The following is a 26475-nucleotide window of genomic DNA, read 5'->3' as shown; positions in this document are numbered from 1 at the left end:
ACAAACTCACACAAGCACACGCACACGTACAATACATACACTCATACATCATTGGATCACGTATGTGCCTTTGGAAAAAGGCTACTATTTCTTTCTCCCTATCCCACTGCTTCCGCCCACTCTTCGTTTCGCTCCAACGACAGCTGTAAGATTTGTGCCATCGAAAATTAGGCGAAATGAGAATGCAAATGTTGTTGTTGTTCTTGTTGTTGCTGCGCCTTCTTTTCGTTTGCCTCTTCAAAATGGCGCACACCTGCAACAATGGAATAGAGCGAGAGAGCAACATCCATTTTGTTAGATCTTGTGAAATTGTCACGCTGAATCAACTTTACTTTTATGGCATTTATTTATTATATCTCTTTGTCTGCAATCTTTAAGTATGATAAGCAATCAAAATTAATCAACAAAACTTCATCAGCAAAGTTGACACAATAATATGAAGAAATATGCCGCCAACGATACAGAGCACATTTATTTATTTATTTAGAAAATAAATAATATAATATAATCGGCTATAGTTTACATCACTATTATTGCCATAATAATTGAAATATAATTACATATGTATGTATGTTATGTATATATTTTTTTAACCTAATCAACATTCAAAAAATTTCAAAAAATTTTGAAATCATATAAAACCAGTTTTTTCTCAAAGATTATATAATATAGAAAAAAATTAATAATAATAATTACTTAGAAACTTCATTCAATAAACAATTAATATATACTATAAAATATTCTTAAATTTTAAGACGAAATCTATATCTATATAATCAATAAAAGATATAAAATTGTGTAGAAACTTTAACATTATGAAAACACAATTGAATATTTGATAATTAAATTTCAATATTTATAAAAGATATTAAATTCTTTACAAACTTTAACAATAAAAATAAAACTTCATTATTAATTTAAGCATTTTATTGCAGAAGTTTCAGCATAATCAAATGATAGAGGAAGATTTGTGTTCTCTTGTGATAATCATAAAAATAGTGAGAGCCCAGCTGGCAGTTGTCTCCATGGCAATCGCAGACAGACAGTTCACAACTTCCTTTCCAATAAGGGCAATTTATCAATTTAACACTCAACTCAATTCCCCGACCGGGCGACGGGTGGAGAGGGAACGGGAACTGGGAGCGGGGAACTGGGAACTGGGACCGTAGTTCACTCTGGGCACCGCCCTATGTCCAATCCTAGCGCTAATCACCCTTAAAATTGCGTGTGCGCCATGCGAAACGAAGGTCATGGATTGAAGAGCAACTGATTCAATGCTCGAACCTGACGATTGAGCGGGAGTATGAGATGTGGAGAGGCGGAAGGGGAACTGGGCTTGGCTGGGGATTCAACTAAAAATAGCTAAACCTAGATGCAGAACATTGGGTCATGTCATACTAAATCAATTAAAAAAAAAACTTCGATCGAAAACTATATGAAGTGAGTGTATTCATCCGATGCCCCGTTTCGAGTACTCGAATCGCAGCGTAATTTATGCAAACAGTCCCAGTCACAGTCACAGTCGGAGTCGCAGTGGCAATCTCTTCCCAACTCTGAACAAAAAGGGTCTGCATTAAAGTTGATTTTCCAAATTGATGACATTGCATCAGCTGAAAGTGTTTACTGTCATTCCATCGACCCTTGACGTTGGACATTCAACGTTCGAGGTTCGAGGTACGAGGTTCGACACTCGACCATCCCCTTTTCCGCATTTTAAGTGGACTTTGCTGTTCCTTGCATCGCTCTACCTGATACACAAGTACATACATAGAGTATGGCATAACATATCATCATCAGTGTCGTCTACCTGATCCAGCAGCATTTCCCAAATGAGCCGCAAATTTTCCACAATGAGTTACCCGTCGGGTTTTTCCAGCGTTTCCCTTTCCCTTTCCCTGCTGCTGGCTGTGTTAAGTGTTACAAAGTTACCCATCTAATTTGCCTAATACTATAACTGACCCATGACCTCGGATCATCCCCTCATCCTCTCAATAATCTTTGCATTATTTCGAGAAATTACTGCCACTGAAATGAAAGCCGCATTTAAGAAGCTACAAAGTTAATGTGTTCAATTCCTACTGCGACTAAATTAATTTGGCTAGCTTAAAACAAGTCTTCGTTATTTAAGCTGTTAGGGATGGGAAAAACTCGTGCAATCTTCGGAATGAGTAAAATATCAAAGAATAATGTATAATAATTATAATAAAACAAAATAGACATAATAACTTGTCGATTTTTACCAAAAATTGTAGAAAAATTTCTTATGATCTCTTTCAAGTTTTCTTTATTTAAGCTGTTAGGGATGGGAAAAACTCGTGAAATCTTCGGAATGGGTCAAATATCAAAGAATAATGTATAATCATTATAATAAAACAAAATATACATAATAACTTGTCGAATTTTACCAAAAATTTTAGAGATTCTTATGATCTCTCTATTCTACAAAATTCGAAATAGTTTTCTCAGTGCTTCAGAAAAACGTGTCGTGACACGAGTTGTAGCATTATGCAATCACTGAGTCAACAGTTTGCAGTTTACAGTTTGCTCAACAAATATTTGACTAGAGCAATCGGACAAGTTATATTATACAGGCGGACAAATTGATGGAACCAAATGGAGCCCTTATCAAATTTCAACAACTTGGACGACAAATCGTCTGACTGCGCTTCCTCTCTCTCTTTCCCTCTCTCTCTCTCTTTCCCTCTCTCGCTTCGTTGTGTATATTTAACTGTATAAATGTATACTTGCACTCGTATGTAAGCAAATAGTTATCAAGAGTCGAGCTAAAGAATATTAAATCAATATTTAACGGTGCTAGGGCAAATATGCGTCATATACAGTGGCTCCCTCTATGTGTGAGAGGATGCATGGCTGTGTGCGTTATTGTGGGAGGAAGAAAGAGAGCGAGAGAGAAGGGGAGCACTCATTTCGCAAGGTCGCCGCTTTATCGCGACGTGTGCACTCGAGATACGGCGAAATGGCGTGGTTCCACAACCGTTATTGTCCCCCCTCTCCCCATCCCCCTCTCGTACGGAACACAGTCCCCAGTCAGCGGACTGCGCACTCTACACTCCCCATGTCCGACATGCCGGCGAGCGCGTAGACAAAATGTCTCCGCGAAGCGGCAACATTTCGATTAGATCACTTGGCGAAACTGATAAGAAATGTGTGTCATGCTCGCTGACGAGCCTCTCTCCCGACTAACCGAGTGCACTGGCAGAAAAAACGAAGCTTGTTTAAAATTTCAGAATAATTATACATATTACTGCAGCACACTTTAATGTCGTCTTGATTTTTATTCATATGAAATGACATAAAATAAGAATTTGCATTTCTTATTTTCGATTTTTAAATTATATTATCATTATCATTATTATTATTATTATTATTATTATTATTATTATTATTATTATTATTATTATTATTATTATTATTATTATTATTATTATTATTATTATTATTATTATTATTATTCATATTTGTATTATCGAATTTAATCTTAATATTTCACATTTTTCTCATAATTCACCTAAGCACTTCTTGTAGAACCCTTAGCAACAGTTCCCTTAGGTTGAATATTAATTATTTCGTGACTAATGAATTCTTTTCCAGATTTTTAAGTGTAATATTAAGTTATTATTGTCTAGACCTGATTTCAGTTTCCCTGTTTCTCGCTGTGTACTATGTGGATTGTTATTTCAACACAGAGATTTCATCACTCACTTAAATACATACTATATATGTATTGTAGAACCCCTAGCAACAGTTCTCTGAAGTGCAATCTTCATTAATGCGTGATTAATGATTTCCATACGAAATCTTCACGTGAAACATAAAGTTGTTGCATTAAATAGTGTAGATTGTTGATTGAAACACTGATTTCATCATACATATTATTATTGAGCCCCTAGCAACAGTTCTCTTGAGGTTCGGATTAAACGTTTTATAGTATTACTCAGCTCGGGGTCTGACGTTGTGCGCTTTAAGCATTTCGCAAGTTTTGCGAGGCTTTTCTGCAGATTCGTGTTATTGGACACGTCAATTGGCAGTAGGGAAATGAGCACAAATGAAATTGTGCTCGAGAAACAAAGAGAGCTATGGCAGGGAGCATTACTTGGGAGTAGCTACTATATTACCGAAGTCAAGGTGACTCGCATGACTAATTGCATTTTTTGGTTCGAGTTTAAATAAGTAAGACAACAGGTGCTATTTTTAAAGTATTCAGTCATTAGTCATTAATGTTATTATCACTAGATGATGACATACTATATAGGCAGTAATTGCTCTGCCTTTGACTTTGTAACGAAATCTTTAAAGTACTATAATAAATGCTACAAATATTTCTTCTTAAAATCCGAATAATATTGAAAAATTTTATTATATATTTTTGTTTATTTTGTTTCTTCAATTACATTGAAATTAAAACTGTGATTTCTTGTAACTATTTTAATTAAATATTCGAATTTTTTCATTGGCTTTGCGTATATACATAAATCGGGATTTTTTCCCAACTTTGATGACATAACGGTGTCAACTTGTGTTGTACGTTTTGTTAATTTCAGCGCTTTGCTAGTTTTCATTTATGAACAAATCGAAAAAGAGGCTCGATTGACACGATTATTTGCAAACAATATACCTAACGAATGTTTGGACGAGAAAATACCCTGTACTCCAGAAAGTATGCTACATTAAAAATAAATTCATTTAATTATAATTTGAAAATAAATTAACAGAAAATAATACAACATAATAATGTACTTAAACTTAAAGTGTTATACGCTAGTTTTGATATACCCTTTGTTGAGTGCTATTGCAGGGTATCGTAATGGTTTTTTGCGATTATATAAAAAAGCGCAAACGTCAGAACGTCGCTTGAAAGGAAATAATCGGAAAATAATACTAAAGAACGATATATCAGCGAAATTTGTTTTTATCTCGTCGTTCAATTGATTTACATAATGAACGAAAACGCGCTTTATTTGACCCCCTCCACTTCCCCCTCTCAGTCCACCATCACCTCTCTCTCTCTCTCTGTTTCTTTTTTGTGTTTTTGTTGTTGCTTTGCGCATTTAATTGAATGCTGATTAAGTTTTTATTCAATGAACCAAAATGTACAAACACACACACACACATTCTATAGAAATGAGTACCCACGTATGTGTGTGTGTGTGTGTGTGTGAGTATTCATAGATTAGTCATTGATATTGACAGCGTGTTCGCATTTGACTTGGCACATTTCTAAACGTGAATAATTTAATAATGCCTCATTAAGATAATGAATTTAGTGCAAACAAATCGATTGATTGAAAGACCTTTATCTATCTATCTATCTACTATCTAGTATATGCTTTATCGACTATCGCTCAATAATATAAACGAGCTTGAATAATTAAGTCAAGTCCATCAACTGAAATTGAATATTTAATCGTAACTATGTAAAGAATTTAATATGAATAATTTACTATAATTTTATTTCACTTATTGTGTTTAAGCTTTACATGAATATCTTAAATATTAATAATTACTTAAAATCTATTAAAGATACTGAAAAAGATCAACTTTAAAATGCAAAACATTCGTTTTAAAAATTCGTTTTAAGGGTGTTAAACATTCGTCTTAGATAAGTCAAGTTCACCAAAAGAATTTGAATATTTAATCGTAACTATATAAAGAATTTAATATGAATAATTTACTATAATTTTATGTCATTTTTTGTATTAGAGCTTTACACTAATATCTTAAATATTAATATTTACTTAAAACCTCTGAAAAATACTGAAAAAAGATCAAGTTTAAAATCAAGAACATGAAAATTGTGTTCTTGAAATAAGATTACTTTAAGAACAAATTTTCAAATTAAGACCAAAAAATCTAGATTTAAGTTACAAAACTCTGTAATCCATCGAAATTCCTATCAAATTTTTATCTAAATTTTTTATAGCTCAGTTAATTAAACTATTATGGCATTGCAGTCTAAGAGAGGACGATGATGATGAAAATTTCATAAGTGAAAATAATAAACATATAGCTCAATGAATAACTGAAAGCGCATTCATTAATTAAATCATTAAATGGTAAAATAATAATCAATACTAGTACAAAAAACCGATAATAATATTTTTTTGAACTTATAAAAGGATTTTTGGTGTTAAATCTATACGATTTTTTCTTCTTATTATAATATTAATATTAATAAGAACTTGGGTCCTATATTATTGGGTCTTGAAATCAAGATATGTTTTCTAACATAAAGATTTGCATGTTCTAGACTCACTTTTTTAGTATTACGACCAAAATTTCGATTTTAGAACTTTTTTCTATGTATAAATAACATTAAGATTTAATTGAAAATCATTGCAAACTAATTCTTAAAACGAAAACACTTTGAAATAAATCAGTCCGAAATCGCCTAAATAAATCCAAGCGCTGTTCAAATATAATCGAATTAATTTCTTATTTAATTATTAGATTATGCAAAACAGCGATTAACACACAACTTTGTTTTCTATGTCAACCGAATTTGAAGCGCGTGCAGAGAGAATGACAACAACAAGATCTGGAACCAGTTCATTTGAATTATTGATCGAGGCGTGGGAATACTTGTAGATTTCGATAGAAATGATCTCACAGTATTTGCCGAACAAAATTTAAACTAAATTAGCTTCCGGATTAAATAAAAAAAACGCCGTTGGACAAGTGTTTGTTTTTTTTTTTTTTGCTGTAAGGTGGGAAAACTGTTTTGCTGGCATAATCTGTCATAATTTCCCAGGGCATGGAATTGTCAATTTCACACTTTTGGTCAACAGGCCACCAAACTTAAAACAGAAGCAGAACTAATCGTTGCACCCTCCGCTGTGGGTGAGAAAAGCATAGACCACAGCACCTCGATCGAGTCGACATGTGGACACGGAGAGCTGAGAGAAAACCCATAAACTATGCTAAAGAAAATAAATAGGAAGAGAAATGTGTCAGTGTAAACAAAACACGAGTTGGGAAAATACTCGAGCATTTACCTGAAATGGATTTCGGGTTTGTATTTGGGTTTCGGGTTTGGGCTACCTGCAGTTAATGGCCATTGGCGACCCACACATAAATCCATAAAAACAAGACGACGCTGCGATGTAGAAATAATTAAATTGCAATTATGTGCAAACAATTCGAAATCCGGAGATTCGGAAAAAGTTAATTACACGACAATAAAGAGCAGAGTATCCCAGAGTGTTTGCCTCGCTCCTTGGCACTTTTTTTAGGGACACGTCTTAGCCCAGGTATAAGCATTGAACATTCGCATTCGCAAATCGAGTCTGGTCTTTTGCCTTTTGACTGGTCTTCGTCTTCGTCTCAGTCTCTGTCTCCGTTTCCGTCTCTCGATTTCAGTCTCAGACTTTAAGCTGACATTAATGTGTATTTGAATGTGGCTTCTGGTCGTCGCTTAATCGGTTTGACGGATTTTTGATGACACGACTCCGACATCATTATTAATGTCTCCTCTTCTACCCTCCTTCTCTCAAACCCTAATGAAGACAGTCTAACAAATTAGTTCTGGTCCGATTTAAAAAGTAAATTACTCGTGATAAGAGAATATTCGATATAATCTCAACCGGAAATTCAAAGCCCAGAACTTGAAGTGACCTTTATAATTGGTATTATCAGTAAAGTAATCGAAAGAGTGCTGCAAATTATATTATAAAAGAAGTATGTTTATGATATTTACATTTACAAAATTTGCTAAAAGTTTCCAACTGAAGATTTTGAGGGAATTAAGTGCGGCGTAAGTTCTCTTAAAATTAATTCTTTATACAGTTTCTTAGATTAGGCATATCAATGATTACGATAATCAGCAGCAATTTGCAATTCGATGTATATAAACAGATCAAGAATTTTATTTTAATTTAATGTATTAATAAAGTTTGCATATTCATAATTTAAATTCTAAATAGAATATAGTTTTAAAATGAATTTTCTTATCAAAGAATTTTATAAAAACAGAAATTTATTAATGCATTTACTACACTTTTGAAATTACAAAGAGATTGTATATTTTTTATATTTTTCAAGTAGAGAATTGGCATGAAAGTTAATCAAAATGTAGTCTACATTTTACATGTATTAATATTATATTTTGCCTTACCCAGCTTTATTAATTTCGATCACACCGAAGGCATTTCACACTAAAGCCTCAAATGGAATTCAAATTTTATTTTGTGGCCATTAAACTTTGGTTTCCATTACTTAAACTGTCTGTCGGTCAATTTAGTTAATTTTGAAAGCTTCAGGAATGATGAAAAAACCTTTTGCATTATAGTTATCACAAAGTTTTTCAATTAGTTTTTGGAAATTTTGATTAATAAATTTTAGAATTAATTTTTCTTAAATGTATCATAAGAATCATAAATTGTCATTTTGTAATTTTTTAATAGCAATTGTTCAAACATCTCACATAAATGTTTACAAGTAAAGGATTCGCATTAAAGTGCAATTTATATTTAACGTAAAAATTATGGTGACAATATATCTTTGAACTTCTGGCGAAATATATTATATGTATATGTTAATATGTTTATATGAACATTGTGGCCTAATACAATTATTATTTATTTACTAAATTTAATAGAAAAGAGGGAGTACTGGCTGTTGGGACCTAAATTATTTATTTAATTTCCAATGGCCGTATGAGCATCTTAGATTTTCGAAGAACATTAGAGTCCCAGTTAAAGTGGTTCCACATTCCATTTAGATTACTTTAGAATGTAATTAAGTTTAGTTAAAATTCAAATTAATTTCTTTAAAGTCATTATTATATATTACCTCTCCGAACAACTCTTAAACCACCAGCCACTTTGTCCACTGCGTGGGCAATTGATATCCTCGTTGTTGCGATCGAATGTTGAGAATTTCACATTATCGTAACCGCTTAGCACATCTGTTGTATTCCCAGTGAATGCGCCAACAGTGATTGCATAACCGCTGACCTCATCCGACACTCGAAAATCATCGTAATGAGCATAAGCTATCGAACCATTTTCGAACTCCAAATGCAAATGGAGTTCGTAGCATCTCGAGCTCGTCAGACGATGAATCCTTTCCATACCAAGGAAATAGTCGGAATTGTCGGCATAACCAAACCCTTTGCGATATGTGTCCCAATTCTCAGTGAAATTCTGGGCTCCATCAATGCGCCGTTGTATTACCATCCAACCAGGCGAACCCAACTGATAATCGCATGGGACGTAGATGGTACCAATATCTGATAAATATCGTATGACAACATAATGCGTAATATATTCACTAGTAATTATACAGCCAATGAGAAGACTGCTATTTAGTTGATCATCTTTTAGTTGACAACTTTGTCGATGAAACTTCTTTCTACTCTCCTCTAATTGCATTTGAATTGTTGCCGGATCAAAGCACGATATATTTGTGCTTGAATTTCCATTCAATTTATTAATAATGCTCATTTGGAATTGGATCTGAGATCGTAACTCGTTGATCAATGCTTCATTGATTTCCTGCGTTCTCTTCAATGCACTTATTTCCCTATCTTTTCCTGCACTTTGCTCCAACTCAGTTGTTATTTCCGGATTCGATGGCATAGCCTGATAACGACAGAATTCATTTACTTTACTTTTACACACTGTTCACTCATGCCTACCTTGATTTCATTAGCAGTGAGTGCAAAGGATGCTGCCAGTATTAAAACATTTCGAATTGTAAACATTTCGACTTCTCGCACTTTACTCAATCGAAACAAAAACTACATTAAATTGTTTGTTCCTATTCAAGCAGAGCTCAACTCACATATTTCGAAGTGACGCCTATGAAAAACTGATAACACATTCGGATCATAGTCCATGGAAGTCTGAACAAAAACTTGACAATGAAAAGACTCTTTATATGCTGATTATTTAAGTTCTTGAACATAAAATAGACGCAGATTGGATATGTAGTACAAAATATAAGGCATATTTTATTTTGATATACCAAATATAGGTATATAATTTCAATTTATATTCATTAAGAAAGCAAATTCATAGTGCACCAATTAAACATAAATAATTGCATAATAGAGTCAGAATCTCAGCTCTTCAGTTGCTCACTTCTACATCGCTTCTTTTGGGGCGAATTAGCATCTTAGCTTCTTTAAGTTCGATTTTATTTTCCACCCACCAATGTAGATATCCCCCATATGGTGCATTTAAATTACTGCATAAGAAAAAACAAAAATCAATAACGATGTGTATTCCATCAAAAATAACAATTTGTAATATTTACCAATTATAACAATTTTGGTACCACCAGCCACTTTTAAACCATTTTGCGCAATTACCAATATCAGCTTTGTCGTTATTGCGATCGAATGTTAGGAATTTCATTCTTTCGCCGTCTCTCATCGCATCCTCAATAATAGTTCCATTGAATTTACCCAAACTAAGTTTATATCCACTGTCTTCATCAGATATTTTGAAGTCGTCGTATCGAGCGTTGTAGGTACTTCCATTCACAGCAACCAAATGTATGTAAAGTTCGAATCGCTGCAAACTCGTGATACGATGTATTTTCTCGAGTCCCAGGAAGAAATCGCTCTTATAAGAACCGAAACCTTTGCGATACGTTTCCCAATCCCTATTGAAATCCTCATTTCCCCCAACTCGTTGCTGTATTACAATCCATCCAGGTCCAGCTAACTGACTATCGCATAAAACATCGAAGAAACCTATCTCACAAACGTTAAGTTGATGAACATCTGAATCTCCAAAAGGGATGCAAGAAGTTGCACCTGACTTATCAAGTTCAGATTTATATAACTGATTTTCTTTCACCTTATCTATTATATTAGTTTGACAATCTTTGAATTGCAATTCAATTTTTTTCTGTTGTTCTCTGATGTTTTCTGATGTCCTGTTCAATGTATCAATTTCAGATTGACATAACTGAAGATCTTTATCTTGCTGTATTAATTTAGTTTTACTATTCTCTAATTTCAACTCAAGTGTTTTCTGTTGCTCTGTAATCATTTCGATATTTGCATTAAGTCTCCTGATATTTTCATCCTTATCAAAAAGACTAGAATTAAATTGTTTTAATTGAAACTCAGAAGATTTTAAACTGATGGATTTATCTGCTACTTCCTCTTTGCATTTATCATAAAGTTTAGAAATTGGAGTTAATTTGTCAATAATTTGTTTTTGTGATTTAATCTTAGATTCTAATTTCTCAACCTTATTTTGACTCAATTGCAAATCGTTTTCCCCTTTAAGTACTTTGTTTTTATATTCATCTAGAAGAGTTGCCTCCTTCATGAATTTTTCATGAATTCTTACAATTTCATTATACTTTTCCATAAGATCCGAATTTAATTCATTTAACTTATTTTCTTTAATTTCTTTGTCTTCTAACTCATTTCTAACCTGTCGAAAATAATCAAGCAATGGTTTTACGGTTTTATAATTATGAAGCCGGCACTTTTTTTCCATTTCTCGGTCGAGTTCGCATGTCTGATAAGAAGAAATCGTAAATATTCTTAGCACTCACTGTACTACACTGCTTTATGTAATTATTCTCACCTCTTCGTCATTAAGTGTGGCCACCAAGAATACATTAAGAACTATTAAGAAGAAAACTGTGTGGATTTTTATTCTGCACATTTTAAATGTTTCGACTGCATACAAACAAGATGAATTTGAAACTAAAAGCTCAATTTAAATCAAATAATTCAGCTCTCATTTGCCGTGCAATTTTAGAACAGCGGATGTGGGTTCAGCTTGAAAGTTCGCAGCGGGAGTGAAGCTGATAGCAAAGAGAATCTTAATCCATGAAAAGAGAAAAGACAATGTGGTCTTTCGATCGACTGCGTGAGAGAGGCTTTTTGATAACAGCAAATTTTATAAACAGCAAATTTTCTAAATTTAAAACAAGTAAGAAAACTACAGTTGAGTGTGCTCGACTGTAAGATACCTGTTACCCATTTTGAGCAAAAGCAAAATAGTGAGGTATTCATTTTAAAATATACTAAATTGATATACATCAAAACTAAAAATATACCATATGCTATGTTTGGTATATTGATATAGTACAACATTCAAATATACCATAGAGTGCAAACTAAACCAGATTATCAGCCAAATCAACTAAGACCCGTAGTGAGAAAGAGTTTTTTACCAAACAAAATATTATATACCTTCTACAATTTTTATCCGATAGTCACCGAATATGAGTTGTATGAGTTGAGGCTTTATTGATTTGCTCCACAAATTTTTAACAAACTTGATCTGAGTGAAAACATAACGATTGCTGTCGAAAAAAGACTCTCTCTCTCTCTCTCTCTCTCTCGCTCTCTTTCTCTCTCTCTCTCTCACACTATTAACAAACGGTCAAGACTATACCGCTTATCAAGAAAGTATATATAATTTGCAGGGTCATAGAAGCTTACTCTACAGAAGGCAGCAGCAATGAGCACTGATCAGCACTCTCCCTTTCTCTCTCTCTCTCTCTTCCCCTTATCTGGTGATGCCTTCGTCTATATCACCGTCTTTATTGAGTCAGAACGATTCTATAGCTCACCGTCACAGTGCTGATGTGTACTAAAAGTAAAGGCGATGCACAGTGGTGAAAGCAGAGCAAACGGCGTTGCAAAAATAAAGAATAAAACATCGCTTGCACTTTTGATGTTTTTAATGAACTTCTCTTATATGAAATTGGTTGATCATGCCAAATCTGCTGCCCAAATCAATTGATTAATTTTAAGTATCTAAAAAAAACACACACAATTTTATTGATCTTGTCCTCTTTCAGATAGATTATCAAATAAGTTAGGGCAATAAACTAGCATTTTATTTCTGGCGATTGATGTACATGTTAAATAAACAACAAATAATAAAATAAACTTTTTAAATGTAGTAGAAAATAAAAAGAATTGTTTCATTAGTTGCATAAACGTATGTTTTATAAATCTAGTTTGTATAAAATATATTAGTATAATAATAATTGACATACGTGCACGATAAGCAAATGCTAATCGATTTTATTCTGTCTTCTGAATTCAATTCTTTATTATCCAGAAAACATATTCCTGAATGTGTGCTTTAAATCACTTGTAAATGCTTTTCTATGGATGTCCTGAATGTTAGTGGAGCAGGTTGCAAGTTGACCCGACCCGCTGACTCATTGAGTGGCAGCCTAGGTCTCGGCTTGGGACTGTGGCAAGTTTAATTAGATCTGCATACGTAATGCGATTGGGATTGGGAATGAAAATGGGAATGAAAAGCTAGCGGCATTTGTGACGCGATGTTCGTGCGTGTAGCAAGTGTATACTGCTTGGCACTACTTGCCACATGGCCAACATTTGGAATGGCCAGCCTTGGATTGGTTGCCCAACCAGTGGATCTCTATCAGGAGCAGTTGAATCAACTGTTGCAGTACCTGATGTGGGGCGCGCAGGTCGAACGCTGTGTGGCAATAATCACCGATGATCTGCACTCGAGCATCTACGATGCTGCATACTTTGAGGCCGTGGCAAGAGATGCCCGACCCTACTACATGCTGCGTATCAATGCCAGCGACGAGTTGCATCGACCTTCCAAGCACGTCCAACTCGTGTTGCAAGCCATTCGATCAAGCGGCTGTGATCTGCATGTGATCACCGTGTTGAATGGCTGGCAGGTGAAACAGTTGATCGGATTTGTGTACGAGAGTCGCGCGTTGCATATGCAGCACAAGTTTGTGCTGTTGCACGACACCAGACTCTACACTCGCGACATGTGGCACGTCTGGAGCGTCTTTGTGCGAACTGTGTTTGTTAAGCGGCAACATCAACGCGCCAGGTAAAATGATTTACTATCTAATTTCATTAATTTGTGATCAATATGAGAACATTGAATGTATTTTTTTGTTAATTTATTATATTAAATTTAGTATTAAGTGCTGCATTTAATTACACAGTAAAGAAAATATAAGCTGCAGGGGCCTTCGACTTCAAGAATCCATTTGTAAATGTATATTTCAATTTCTTATATTTATTATGTATTCAATTGCAAATTATTTACTTCTATTTTAATTTCTTATTAGTTCGAGAATTTAAAAATTAGAAAAACATTTTAATAAGAACAATTTTAAAACTACTGCAGACCAATTTGAACTTTTTATTTCAACCAAATACTGTTAAATAAAATCAATTTAAGAACAACAATATTCGATTCTTTAGAGCAACAAGTATTTATAAAATTCTCATAAGTGTTAGTTGAATTAATTACTATTTCAACTATTGTAATTGTATAATATTTAAATTTGCTGTATTGTATATTGAATGTGTTTTTGGTATATTTTATTTAATGCGGTATTTTGCAGTATTTTATTTTTTCCTCTTTCTAATAAGTATCCTATTTTGTTGTAAATGTATTTTTTAATATTCTGTATTAATTATTATCTATTTGGTACATATTTTTTTATTGTTATTTGTATATTATTTATTTCCTTTATTTGGTATGTATTAAGTATATATATTATTGTATTTGTCATGTAGTATTTTATTTACATCTTTTCTCTTACATAATTATTTTATTATTTACTTGTCATTTACTCTTCTTCCTTTATTTATATTAATATTATCTAGATTTTATTGACTACACATTTTTTGTATCGTTTGTCAGCTAGCTGTTAACCTATTTTTTTATCCAATTATTATACTAATTGGTCATTTATTATTTATCTTTTAGTAACGTGTGAACGATTTGTTATATGTACTATATAGTATGATAGCTTATTACTGATTCTCTTGACTGTGAAAGTAGTTTCAGCCTCTCGACCATTGATTATCCTGGCATTCTCAGCGATGTGCTGGTGCTTAAGGATCTGGGCAACTGGTCCCCTGGGAAACGCATCGATGGACAGCTTATCTTCAAGGATAAGACAAGAGATCTGCGTGGTAAGTTGCAGAGCAGAGGAAATCGAGGCACTAACTAATCTCTGTGTTGCAGGCATATCTCTAAGCGTGGCCATTTCGGAGCATGTGCCCATGGTGCAGCTGAATAGGAGCACAAACAGTTACCAGGGCGTCGAAGTTGAGATTATTGCAGCCCTGGCCAAGACATTGCACTTCCAAGCCAACTACTACAACCTTAATGAGAGCGAGAGCAATGCTGCTGCAGATTGGGAGGGCTTCGAAAATGGCAATGAAAATGCTTCGCAGTTGATTGCAGAAAGAATTGTGGCCGAAGTGGTAAACAATGATTGATCAATGTTCAATGCTTACTCATTTACCTAGGCCCAACACAATGCACGCTTTGGCATTGGGGATCTGCATTTGTTCCAGAGCTACGGGCAACACGTGGAGCTGAGTCGGCAGCACAGTGTCGAGTGTCTGACTTTCTTGACGCCTGAATCATCGACGGACAACTCGTGGCAGACCTTCATTCTGCCATTCAGCGGTGGCATGTGGGCGGGCGTCTTGCTCTCGCTATTTGTTGTGGGCACCATCTTCTATTTGATCAGTTTCCTCAACGCTCTGCTGCTGCTCGACAGCCGGCAAGCTGCCAGCTTCTTTCGCTGTCTGCGTCACAAGCAACAGCGGCAAGAGCAACTGCAACAACAGCAACGCGAGTGGAAACGTTTCAGCTTTCGCCTTGAGCTTGCGCGGCATCGACAACAACAGCAACAGCAACAACAGCAGCTGCGTCGAGGAAATGGTCGAGATCTGTTCGATGATTATGCCAACTGCATTTTGCTTACGTACAGCATGCTTCTCTATGTGGCACTGCCCCGCATGCCACACCACTGGCCGCTGCGTGTGCTCACAGGCTGGTATTGGATCTACTGCATCCTGCTGGTGGCCACCTACAGGGCCAGCTTCACCGCCATTCTGGCCAATCCGGCGGCACGGTAAGACATTTTTTGAAAACTCACTTTCACCATTATTATTAAGTTGTATTTGCCTACTTTGATATTAATGCATATTTATATTCCTTATGTTAAACTATTTGTTATCTCATTGATATATTTTTATTTATTATTAAATTTTTCTCTCATATGTAATACGACATTTCAAAAAATAGTCACGTTATTGGTATATGTGATAATTAAACACTACTATACATATTTGCTTTAATGGCTAGATCGTCTCGGCTGTTGGCGCTGATCAAATTTATATTACTTTATACTTACTTATAGGGTCGGAGATTCCTCCTTCTGCCTTCAGCTGAACAGACTTTGAGCTTCTTTTGATGATGATACCCCACTGTAAAAACTTAATGCCCAAAAATCCAATGTCAAAGTCATGCTGATCTGACATCGTGACATACATTTAAGGAATTAGCAATATATAGAACAATCAGTATATACATAACATACATACTATATATGTTAAAAGCAGGCAAAGTGAAAGCTCTCTTAGAAGACACTTCAACATTTTTTCTTGTGATTTGTATTAGTCATTTCAAGATTGCATTTGCATCAAATATAAATTTAACTCAGGGGATCCGAGAAGTATTTTACTGCATTTAGTGAAGTTGATTAACTCCAAACCGAAAGTAAATTGTTTGTTTTGTTTTATATAATATGAATTAAAACATATAAAATACGCATGAGTGTGTCGGATATTCAATTGGTACTCATCTGCGTCAGCAGTGCGGAGATAAGGCATAGAATCGCTCTCCCTGATTGAAAACTGTGACGTAGATGAGAGACAGAGAGAGAGAAAGAGAGAGAGTGCTGATCGTAATACGTTAGGTCTATGTGAGATCATTAATATCTTGGCTCATTGATCCTTATTTCGAAATAATGTCCCTGTGATGCAACTTCTTATTAATTTCCCTTGTCTAATAATAAATTGGCATTTTTTACTGAACTAAACAGTCTTCTAAGTCTAAGTAAACCTAATAAGTAAATTCGAATAAATGAATCACTCAGAAGCATTATCAAGAAGCCTCTCTTAGACAGGCGACAGAAAGTCGACATAGCCTCGACATTGACACTATTTGCTATAGCCCCATACTGTCTCTCCCGCTTGGAACGTTTGAGCTGAATTCACATCCGTTCATCATGTGTTAGCTCCAAAATCATACAGCAACTCAAAGCAAGCAATTGGCATACAAGCTGCAAGTATTGTAATTTTTATACCCGTTACCCATAGTGTAGAAGGGTATTAAAACTTTGTCAGCTGGGAATGTATATAGCACGCAGATGAAAGCATCTCCGACCCTATAAAGTATATATAATCTTAATCAGCGTCAACAGCCGAGACGATATAGCCATGTCCTTCCTAGTTGCTTTGGCTAACAATCTGAAATTATGATTTTGCTGAAGCGTTCTCCCAAAAAGACATCATTCTGACAATTGTTGCCAAGCTGCTTGGAATTTTAGAGGCTAAGGCCAGCATTGCGATGATAAGCAACTGAGAGAGAAGAGAGAAACACGGGGAGACATGATGCGTGAACGACATACATATGTAGTTATTGGACAAATACATAGTTCGAAATAAATCAAACAAGTATGAAAGCTATAGCCGAGTGTGCTTGACTCTGAGAAACCCGCTACCCTTTTTCAATAAAAATCAAATATTGCACTATTAATTCTTAAAATATACCAAATTAATATACCACAAAAATACTTTTTAATGATATAAAAAAGGGTACATTTGTTATATTGATACAGTATCATACTCCAAATATACCATAGCGTACGAAATATACTAGATTGTCAGCCAATCCCATAACGATCGAATATCATATTTTTAGTTATTAAATTTTACATATCAACACAAGAATGAAGTGAAGTCTACATTTTTTGAGCATTAAATGAATATTTTAAATGTAATATATAAATAATTTCTCTCGTTCATCTATTCAATTTGCTTCGTACTGCTTACAGTGTGACAATTGACACGCTTCAGGATCTGAATCGAGCTCGCATTCCACCTGCAACTGGCGCCGCTGAGAACAGAGAGTTCTTTTTGGAGTCCAGCGATGAGACGGTTCGCGAATTGGGCGCCAGCATGGAAATTGTGAAAAACATTGACGAGCTGGTGAGTTGGTTCAGCACAGATCAATCAATTAATAGCCAGCTAAATTGAGATTAAAACTTAATATCATAGCTGATGATAAATTTTAGATGATGATATGTATGTCAATATGTGTACATAAATGCATATATATTTTTAGATAAATGATTGTATCATAATCTGTCAATATTAACAGAGTATCGATATCATTATATATCAATCAATTCGCTTAAAATCAGTTTAATTCAGCGCTTTGTTTTAATATACAAACATCCTAATATTTCGATGGCGCTTTTTAATAGACTCACTTTTATTGCTGCGATATGGAAATTTCATTCAATAATATAGATACAACATTAGAATACTACGAAAAAGACATATGATGGCACCTTTGATAATCTGTGATTACGTGCATTGATTTCAAAGATGAACAGAGCTATAAATTGAGATTTTATAACTTAATCGTTCATACACTTCATCCCATGCACATCCGACGTAAATATGTTGGGATAGGTTCGGTTTTGTTTAAATAAAAATATAAAAGCTGCCGTCACACAACTTGTTCCTTATCAGCATCAGCGGAATAGATTGACTGAAAGCACTGACTGTCCGTTCGTTTGATTTGCTTATCTCGAAAACTTTTTCAATAGATGAGTTATAAACAGCGTGTTTACTTTTGCTGATGTGCTCAAGCCAAAGCAAAGGGGAGAAAGATTAATTTAATGAGTATATATTGATTTAATTATTGCTTTCAGTGTAAAGATCACATTACAAAAAGATTTTGATTTTAGATTTGCAATATTTTTTAACCGTGTTTGCTTTGTTGTTGACTTGAGTGTTCACTTCTTAAATGCTGGACGTATCATCATTTTCAGCTTATTTATTGTGTGTGGATAATTAAAGTATATTGAGCTATAATCTTTTGTCTCGTAATCGTAAAACTTGCCGTGCAAGAGACTGTAATAAAAACAGAGCTGTGGAATAGTAAACGTATCTTGTAATAAATATAACTTACGATTCCGTACAAGAGTTGTACCACCAACCAGCCTGATAACTACTAGCACAGTTTGCATTGATCCACAAGTCATTATCAGAGTCCTCCGTTGTGAACTTCATGTTTAAAAGCGGCCTTAACTTGTCCCTAACATTGCCAGAAAAGTCTCCCAAGAGGCTAAGTCGGTACTTGTCGGTCTCATTGCCAACAACAAAGTGTTCATAGCGAGCATAATCAACGCTGCCATCAAATCGTTCCATGTGTATGTATAACTCATTGAATTGATCAGTTGTCAAACGATGAATTTTCTCAAGACCGAGAAAATAGTCACCAGCGAAGCTACCAAATCCCTTGCGGAATGTGGCCCAATCTCTATTGAAACTCTCTCTGCCATTGAAACGCTGCTCTATAACCAACCAGCCAGGACCGGCTATCTCACTATCGCACAGCACCTCGAATGCATCTAGACCCGGAATTTGAATCTGATGAACACCCGCACTTTCTCCGAACGCGACACAACTATTGGCAACTTTTTGCGCATGTTTAATAACTTGCAATTCGCATTGTTGTAGCTTCTCTGCATTTTCTGCCAGTTTTTCATTCACTAACCTCAATTGATTCTCATTCGCTTTGAACTTGAGTGCATTATCAGCTAATTCGGATTTGCAATTATCACAATTCTCCCCTGTTGTCGCATTTATGCGCTCAATTAATCTATCTATAGTGGCCTGTTGGAAAGCAATTTGCGCTCTCAATTCGTTGTTGATCAGCAGGTTTCCCTGTTCTTGAATCAACTTCTTTTGCAGTTCTTTAATTTCTTTATCCTTTGCATCACTTTTGTTGATCTCCTCGCCTCAAAGCCTCATAAGTATATCTGCTACAATTGTTTCTTGAAAAGGAAGAACGTTTGTAAACTTTTTGCGCTCTCTGTTAATACAACTGCTTACTTCAGATGCGAGGGAAGAAGAACCCCCATATGCGATGACGATCAGCGAAATATATAATATAATTGGTGTCATCTCGAACTACACACGAAGCAAACACGAAACAGACTAAAAATTAGATTTTAAATCATGCCAGAACTCAGCTAAATGGAATACAAGCTGTATATATTGTACATACATTTATTTGACTGATAAGATTTTACTGCACTTTTTGTTTCTGATGCAATACAGTCAATCTATGAGAATCTTAATGTTAATACCCGCTACCCGTAGTGTAAAAGGGTATTATAACTTAGTAACTTAGTAGACATCCTCGACCCCATAAGCCGAGACGATCTAGCTATATCCATCTGTCTCTCCGTCCAACGGTATGAACACCTCAAAGACTATAAGATATAGAGATATAATTTTTTTCGACAGCTTTTATTATGTTTGTACGCAGATCAACTCTGTTCCAAATTGCCATACCTATTTTTTGTTACATAAAATAATAACTATAGTCTTTATGAGTCCTAAAAATTAGGTTACGATCAAATGAAAATTATAGAAGTTATGGTAGAAATACTTTAGTATGGGAAAAAACGCCTGCCTACTAGGTTTCATAGTTGTTTTGGTTGATAATCTGGTATATTTTGCACTATATTTTGAAGGTATTACTATATCCATATTCCAAATATACACTTTGGTATCTTAAGTATTTTTGCGGTATATTAATAAGGTATATTTTAAAATTAATAACGCTATGTTTTGCTTTTATTTAAAATCGGTAGCGAGTATCTCACAGTCAAGCTTGTTTTCTTGTCTCGCGAACATTTCTCAGAATCTTTTTTAATAAAATGAGAAAAAAAAATGAATTCTGATTGATAATCGAATGATTGTGGAATTACCTATTTTTAAATTTGAAATATACTCAACATTTTTTCCGTCATATGAAACAACTTAATAATTTCAATATAGATTACGTGTCTTTTGCTGGCCAAGTTTACTTTTTTTAAACCTCGCACAATCAGAGTAATGAAAATAAAATTTTGTTTTTCTCTTAATTTTTATTTAAAATCTGTCTGTTTAGACAATAAGTAAATTATATAATTATAAACATTAAATTAACATAAACTCTGATATTTTTTCCATACATATGTAATTTGTTATCAGTTGAATGGCAATTTTTTAGTGTAGAGACAACCATGCCCAACATAAAAACTAAAACCCACACATAATAAATAAAATAAACTAGAATAAAAATTAGAATATAAGTAAATTATAGTTGCTATATTTAAAATAGGGTTCATTTATATTATTAATTCACGATTAAACTTTCTACAGACGGAGCGTATTGCCAGTGGCCGCTGTGCTTACTATGACAACGAGTTCTACTTGCGGTATCTGCGTGTGGCAGACGAGGCACGTGGTGGCAGAGCAACGACAGCGCTGCACATCATGAAGGAGTGCGTGGTGCATATGCCAGTGGTGTTGGCACTGGAGAAGAATTCAGCGCTGAAGCCACACGTTGATGATATCATACAGCATTTGAGCGAGGCTGGTGAGTGGTGAGCATGGTGATAATTCAACACTCAGACTGAACATTTGATTCCCAGGACTCATTGCCAAATGGCTGCGCGATGCTATCAAACGTCTGCCGGCTGAGGAGCAAGCACCGCAGGAGGCACTCATGAATCTGAACAAGTTCTGGAGCTCGTTTGTGGCCCTTGGCATTGGCTATTTGATCTCAATCAGTGCCATAGCTCTCGAACATTGGCACTTTCGATATGTCGTTATGCAACATCCACTATATGATGCCTATAATCCCAGCATATACTACAATTTCAAACGTCTTTATTCGAATTCGATTTAAAAATATATAGAATAGAGGCTCATAAAATGGAATGACAAATGTGCATATTTCAATTCACAATCAGATGGCCACTCCGAACTGACGCCATAAGCCATTGCCATATATAACATATACTATACTACATATACTTAATACCATATATCAATACAATAAAAGTGCCGTCAAGTAGACGCAATGTGGCTGATAAATTTCGAGAGTTTTCAATATTTTCCATAATAATTCGTAAATAATAATTCGCATTGTTTATGGTGGTAGGCACATAAAGCATTATTTGTTTATTACGAAATCGAAAGAACTTAATGGCCATCCAAATGATAAATAATCGTAAATAATAAAGATCTTAAGTGCCAGACTAAAAACAAAAGAATTCAACATTAACATTTCAATGGACCGAATCAGCTGGCAACGTATCACGAGACTTCGATGAGCGCGAAAGGAAAAAAACCACAATGTTTAATAATCATAATCGTTTATAATGAATTCTTAGGTATTCTAATGAAATTTTCTTGAATTGAATAAATAGCGCTTGTAGAAAAATAATAGTTTCGATTTGTGTTGTTTATTTGATAATTTCAAAACCATTTTACCAAAAAACTTGCTTAGGAAACTGATGAAGAAATTTACTTTGAATAGGGTTCAGTTGTAATAATAATAACAATATTATTCATAATTTCAAAAATTTCCATTAACTTCTGTATTTAGGTATTGCCGCATAAAAACTAATTAATTCATTTGCCCCCGTCGAATTGCATAACAACAACGAAAACAACAACAACAATAAAAAACATTTCATTGTTCTTAATTTCTGGAATTCGGTTCTCAGATTGTTTTGTTATTTCTTTTGATAAATATTTATGGTTGTTTTATTTGTTTTGTTTGGGCTTTTTGCATTGTTTTCTTTTGCTTCGGTCTTGTTTACTTTTCCATTTTATTTAATTTAATTAGTTTTGCTTCATTTTACTAAACTTTCTTGTTGTTGCTGTTGTTGTTTCTGCAATTGCTTTGGCCTCTCTGCATTTTTCCCCTTTGCCAGTTCATTAAATTCCCCATTCTGCTGCTGAGAAATACTTGTATTTTGCTTTGTTTGTTTAGTTTTCGTTTCGAGTATTACACAAAATCTCTAATTGGCATTTCCGTTGCTAAATCTCACCCATCTCTCGAATGCCGTGGCCCCTGTCTTCTATTTTACTAAGTGGAAATTTTAACATTGCATTTTATACAACTTTTTCTTCATTGCTGCATTTAGCATAGTTAAATTAAATACTAATTAAGTGAGAAAACTATGAAATAATTTAATAAAGCGCCTTGCTTATTTACTACCAAATTGCATATCTCTTTTTATTTACGGAAATGTGCAGCAACAGTTTTTTTTCTCATTACAAAATAGATTTGAATTTACCGTCATCCCAAAAGTATGCTACACATTTGCAAAAGTACCCTTAGCGGTGACAACAACCATTTACGGGACCATGTGTCAAGTTTATTGGTATATTTGAAGTGTATGAAGCGTATAAAGTATACGTAGCTTATTTTGTATATAAAGTATACGCAATATATGAAATACCTAAAGTATGTGGGTAACTCTCTGGTAAATGTCGCGTGCGACCAGCTTTACAGTAACAAAAAAAAACATAAATTAAAATAATTTTAAAAATAAGTGAAGGTTATTCTTAGGATAAGCACAATTTTTAGAGCTAAGATTGATTTAGGAACTTGTTCTGTTTCACTATAAAATATATAAATTCGTTCATTTTTTTGGTTTTGCATCCGAATTTGTTAATTTTTGCAATTATCAGAACAGAAAAAAAATTAAAAAGTAAGGAGATCATATGTTTCTATTCATATCAAGTTTGAAATGCATTTGATGGCATTTATAGCTTAAGCCAGTTAGCTTGAACATGTTTTCTCATTTTGGTGGCTCCTTATCAAAAAATCGTATAAGAACGAGGTTTTTAGCGTGTTAAAAGGGGGATGGCAGCAAATTTGTAACCGTGTAAGACCGAGTTCGTGCTAAGAAAGTCCGTGTTAAGCGAGGGCCAAGGGTACTTTATTTACTTTAATATTCACGGTTCGATTGAAAGAATATATATGCACGATAATCATAAGTTTACTTACTTTTAAGTATTTGCATTTCTATTGAAAGCATCTAGAGTACAAAAAATACAACAAAAAAACTGTTTTTTTTTTTTCAACTATAAAAATAAATCGCTGCATTAAATAGTCGATCGGTGTTTTATTTATAACGCAAACTTTTAATCAACCAATTATATATTGGCAATAATTTTAATACAAAGTTGATTAGTTAAAAGCTCTGCTACTTAGCTCAGACCTACTAAGAGATCTCAAGGCATTTTCAAAGCTTAGCGACTACAGATAATGTTCATTTCTTCCCAATAAACTGAAGATACTTATGAAAATATATACATAAGTTAGTGCTTTTATTTAATCTACAAATGCATTTTATTAACGTTAAATTAATAAATATAATTTGCTCATCAGAAGCAAAAGGTTTCACACAACATGTGAGTACAATATAGATCGCTATCGCACTCACTCTCTTTGCTTTTGCATATGCAAATGAACATCAACTAAGATTTGTAAGTGCGTCTGTGTGATAGACACGATTAGCCAGTATTTGTTTTGGCAATCGACTATCGCGTATTCGCTTACACTCACTTCTTCTGTTATACACCACCACAACTAGCATCGCCTTCCGTTTTAACGAAGTAGCAACTGCTTCCGCTTGACTAATAGCAACTTCTTCTGTTACTCGTTTTCTGTTTAACGATTGTTCTCCTTCATACTGTAAGAGTATCTTATATAAATTATAAAATGTATATCATCCTAATAAGATTCATTCAAATGTTAACTACTATTACTACTGAGTAAATAGTTTCTTAGCTATTCATAGTCTAAATCACGATGAATCGGTAAAAGAAAAATGTTCTTTGACTTCGATTTCTACTGATGTCTATTCTAAAAATAGAACCAATTTTAATTAATGATTTTATTCCTTTTATTTTTATGTGTGTTTATGTAATATTTATTGTTTTTATTATTTACATTTTTCTTTTATTTAATTAAAGTTGGGTTTTCTTATTAATTCGTATTTATGAGAAATATTTCGAATTTTTAAAAGTGGCGCAATGTTTAATTTTGCTGCTGTACATATTTGCTCAGATGATAAGGTAAAGAGCGGCCTTCAGAGTTGTGACGAGCAGGCATATAGTAAATATTTGCTGGCTCTCTCCGCTGATCTCTCTTTGCAGCTTAACAACCACTCTTGAGCACCGCTTCTATCTATAATTCTGCTATAAATGCAATCGAATGTTGCATTAATGATAACAGATAGGCTCTTACAATATTGTCTTCTGATCTTCTCTGAAAGTGAAACTTCATGATAATGGAAATTTAATTGAATTGATTAAAAGCTGCTACATCAACGCGTTTACTTTAATTTAATATTCGATTGAAGGTTCGATTGAAATGATATAAATGGGATAATCATAGGCTTAATTACTTTTAAGTATTTGCAGCTCTATTGAAAGCATCTAGATACTTACAATTTGCTACAACAAATCATGAAATATAATAATAACTGATCTATTTCAACTTTAAAAGTAAATCGCGGCATGAAATAGTCGATCGTTTTATTATTCAAAAAGCAAATTCTTAATGCATTGAGTCAAATATCGGAATTTCAACTCTTCAATTGCTCACTTCTTCATCGCTTCTTTGGGGCGAATTAGCATCTTAGCTTCTTTCAATGGATTTGGTTTATACCAAAATAGATTCCGCCCATATGGTTTATTTAAATTACTGCATAAAAAGAAATAAAAAATAATAATTTTGCGTATTCCATCGAAAACAACCATTTGAAATATTTACCAATTAGCGCAACCGCCGTACCACCAGCCACTTTCGTAGTCAACTGCGCAATTACCATCACCAATGTCGTTATCGCGATCGAATGTTGTGAATTTCATGTTTTCGTGGTATCTCATCGCATCCTCAATAATAGTTCCATTGAATTTACCCAAACTAATTTTATATCCACTGTCTTCATCAGATATTTTGAAGTCGTCATAACGAGCGTTGTAGATACTTCCATTCAGAGTAACCAAATGAATATAAAGTTCGTGACGCTTCAAGCTCGCGATACGATGTATTTTCTCGAGTCCGAGGAAGAAATCGCTCTTATAAGAACCGAAACCTTTGCGATACGTTGCCCAATCCCTATTGAAACTCTCATTTCCCCCAACTCGTTGTTGTATTACAATCCACCCAGGTCCAGCTAACTGACTATCGCATAATACATCGAATAAACCTACGCCAGAAACATTTAGTTGATGAATATCTGAATCTCCAAATGGGATGCAAGATGTGAGACTTAACTTATCAAGTTCAGCTCGACATAACTGATTTTCTTTCTCATTCTTTATTAATTTAGTTTTACTCTGCTCTAATTGCAATTCAATTGTTTTCTGATGTTCTGTGATATTTTGAATATTCTCACTAAATCCTTTTATTTTTTTATCATTTTCAATTAAGCTAGAATTAAGATTTTTTAATTGAAGTTTGCAATTTTCTAAGTTGGTGGACTTCTCAGCTAATTCTCCTTTTAATTTCACAATAATATTTTGTAGTGAATTAATTTCAGATTCGAATTTATTAACTTTATTTTGACACGATT

The 26475-nt window shown here is 34.1% G+C and overlaps 4 protein-coding genes and 1 long non-coding RNA gene across 9 annotated transcripts in view; 2 read left to right on the top strand and 3 right to left on the bottom strand.

Moving 5' to 3' along the window:
* LOC133845021 (fibrinogen-like protein 1) overlaps positions 1-26475 on the top strand; it is a 199035-nt gene that overhangs the window by 87275 nt on the left and 85285 nt on the right. The window lies entirely within an intron of this gene.
* LOC133845016 (fibrinogen-like protein 1) overlaps positions 1-26475 on the bottom strand; it is a 76744-nt gene that overhangs the window by 37741 nt on the left and 12528 nt on the right. Inside the window, exons 1-3 of one of the 5 annotated variants that reach the window (XM_062279326.1) lie at positions 11568-11772; positions 10276-11498; positions 10079-10206 (exon numbers count right to left, since the gene is read on the bottom strand). The exons of 1 other annotated variant lie outside the window; for it this stretch is intronic. In XM_062279326.1, coding sequence (XP_062135310.1) covers positions 10089-10206; positions 10276-11498; positions 11568-11648 — 1422 coding nt within the window. In that variant the 5' untranslated portion in view covers positions 11649-11772 and the 3' untranslated portion in view covers positions 10079-10088. Of the gene's footprint in view, positions 1-10078; positions 10207-10275; positions 11499-11567; positions 11773-25467; positions 25602-25670; positions 26305-26475 lie in introns of those variants that run through there. 3 more of the 5 variants (XM_062279332.1, XM_062279333.1, XM_062279334.1) reach the window with 3 other exon arrangements.
* LOC133842690 (uncharacterized) lies at positions 6894-7643 on the bottom strand. The gene is made up of 3 exons (XR_009894426.1): positions 7191-7643; positions 7014-7114; positions 6894-6938 (listed from the first exon to the last, which is right to left on the bottom strand). It is a non-coding gene; the product is annotated as an uncharacterized LOC133842690 (long non-coding RNA).
* On the bottom strand, positions 8598-9804 carry LOC133842930 (angiopoietin-related protein 6-like). Its single transcript, XM_062276237.1, has 3 exons — positions 9656-9804; positions 8809-9599; positions 8598-8741 (listed from the first exon to the last, which is right to left on the bottom strand). The coding sequence occupies exons 1-3, from the start codon at positions 9719-9721 to the stop codon at positions 8651-8653; spliced, it is 948 nt and encodes a 315-aa protein (XP_062132221.1). The 5' UTR covers positions 9722-9804; the 3' UTR covers positions 8598-8650.
* LOC133843741 (uncharacterized) lies at positions 13055-22144 on the top strand. The gene is made up of 7 exons (XM_062277408.1): positions 13055-13823; positions 14790-14923; positions 14976-15217; positions 15263-15876; positions 17863-18016; positions 21254-21470; positions 21526-22144. The coding sequence occupies exons 1-7, from the start codon at positions 13288-13290 to the stop codon at positions 21780-21782; spliced, it is 2154 nt and encodes a 717-aa protein (XP_062133392.1). The 5' UTR covers positions 13055-13287; the 3' UTR covers positions 21783-22144.

The sequence above is a fragment of the Drosophila sulfurigaster genome, chromosome 3, assembly GCF_023558435.1.
Source record: "Drosophila sulfurigaster albostrigata strain 15112-1811.04 chromosome 3, ASM2355843v2, whole genome shotgun sequence".
NCBI classification, from domain to species: domain Eukaryota; kingdom Metazoa; phylum Arthropoda; class Insecta; order Diptera; family Drosophilidae; genus Drosophila; species Drosophila sulfurigaster.
This window is presented reverse-complemented; position numbering and strand designations above follow the sequence as displayed.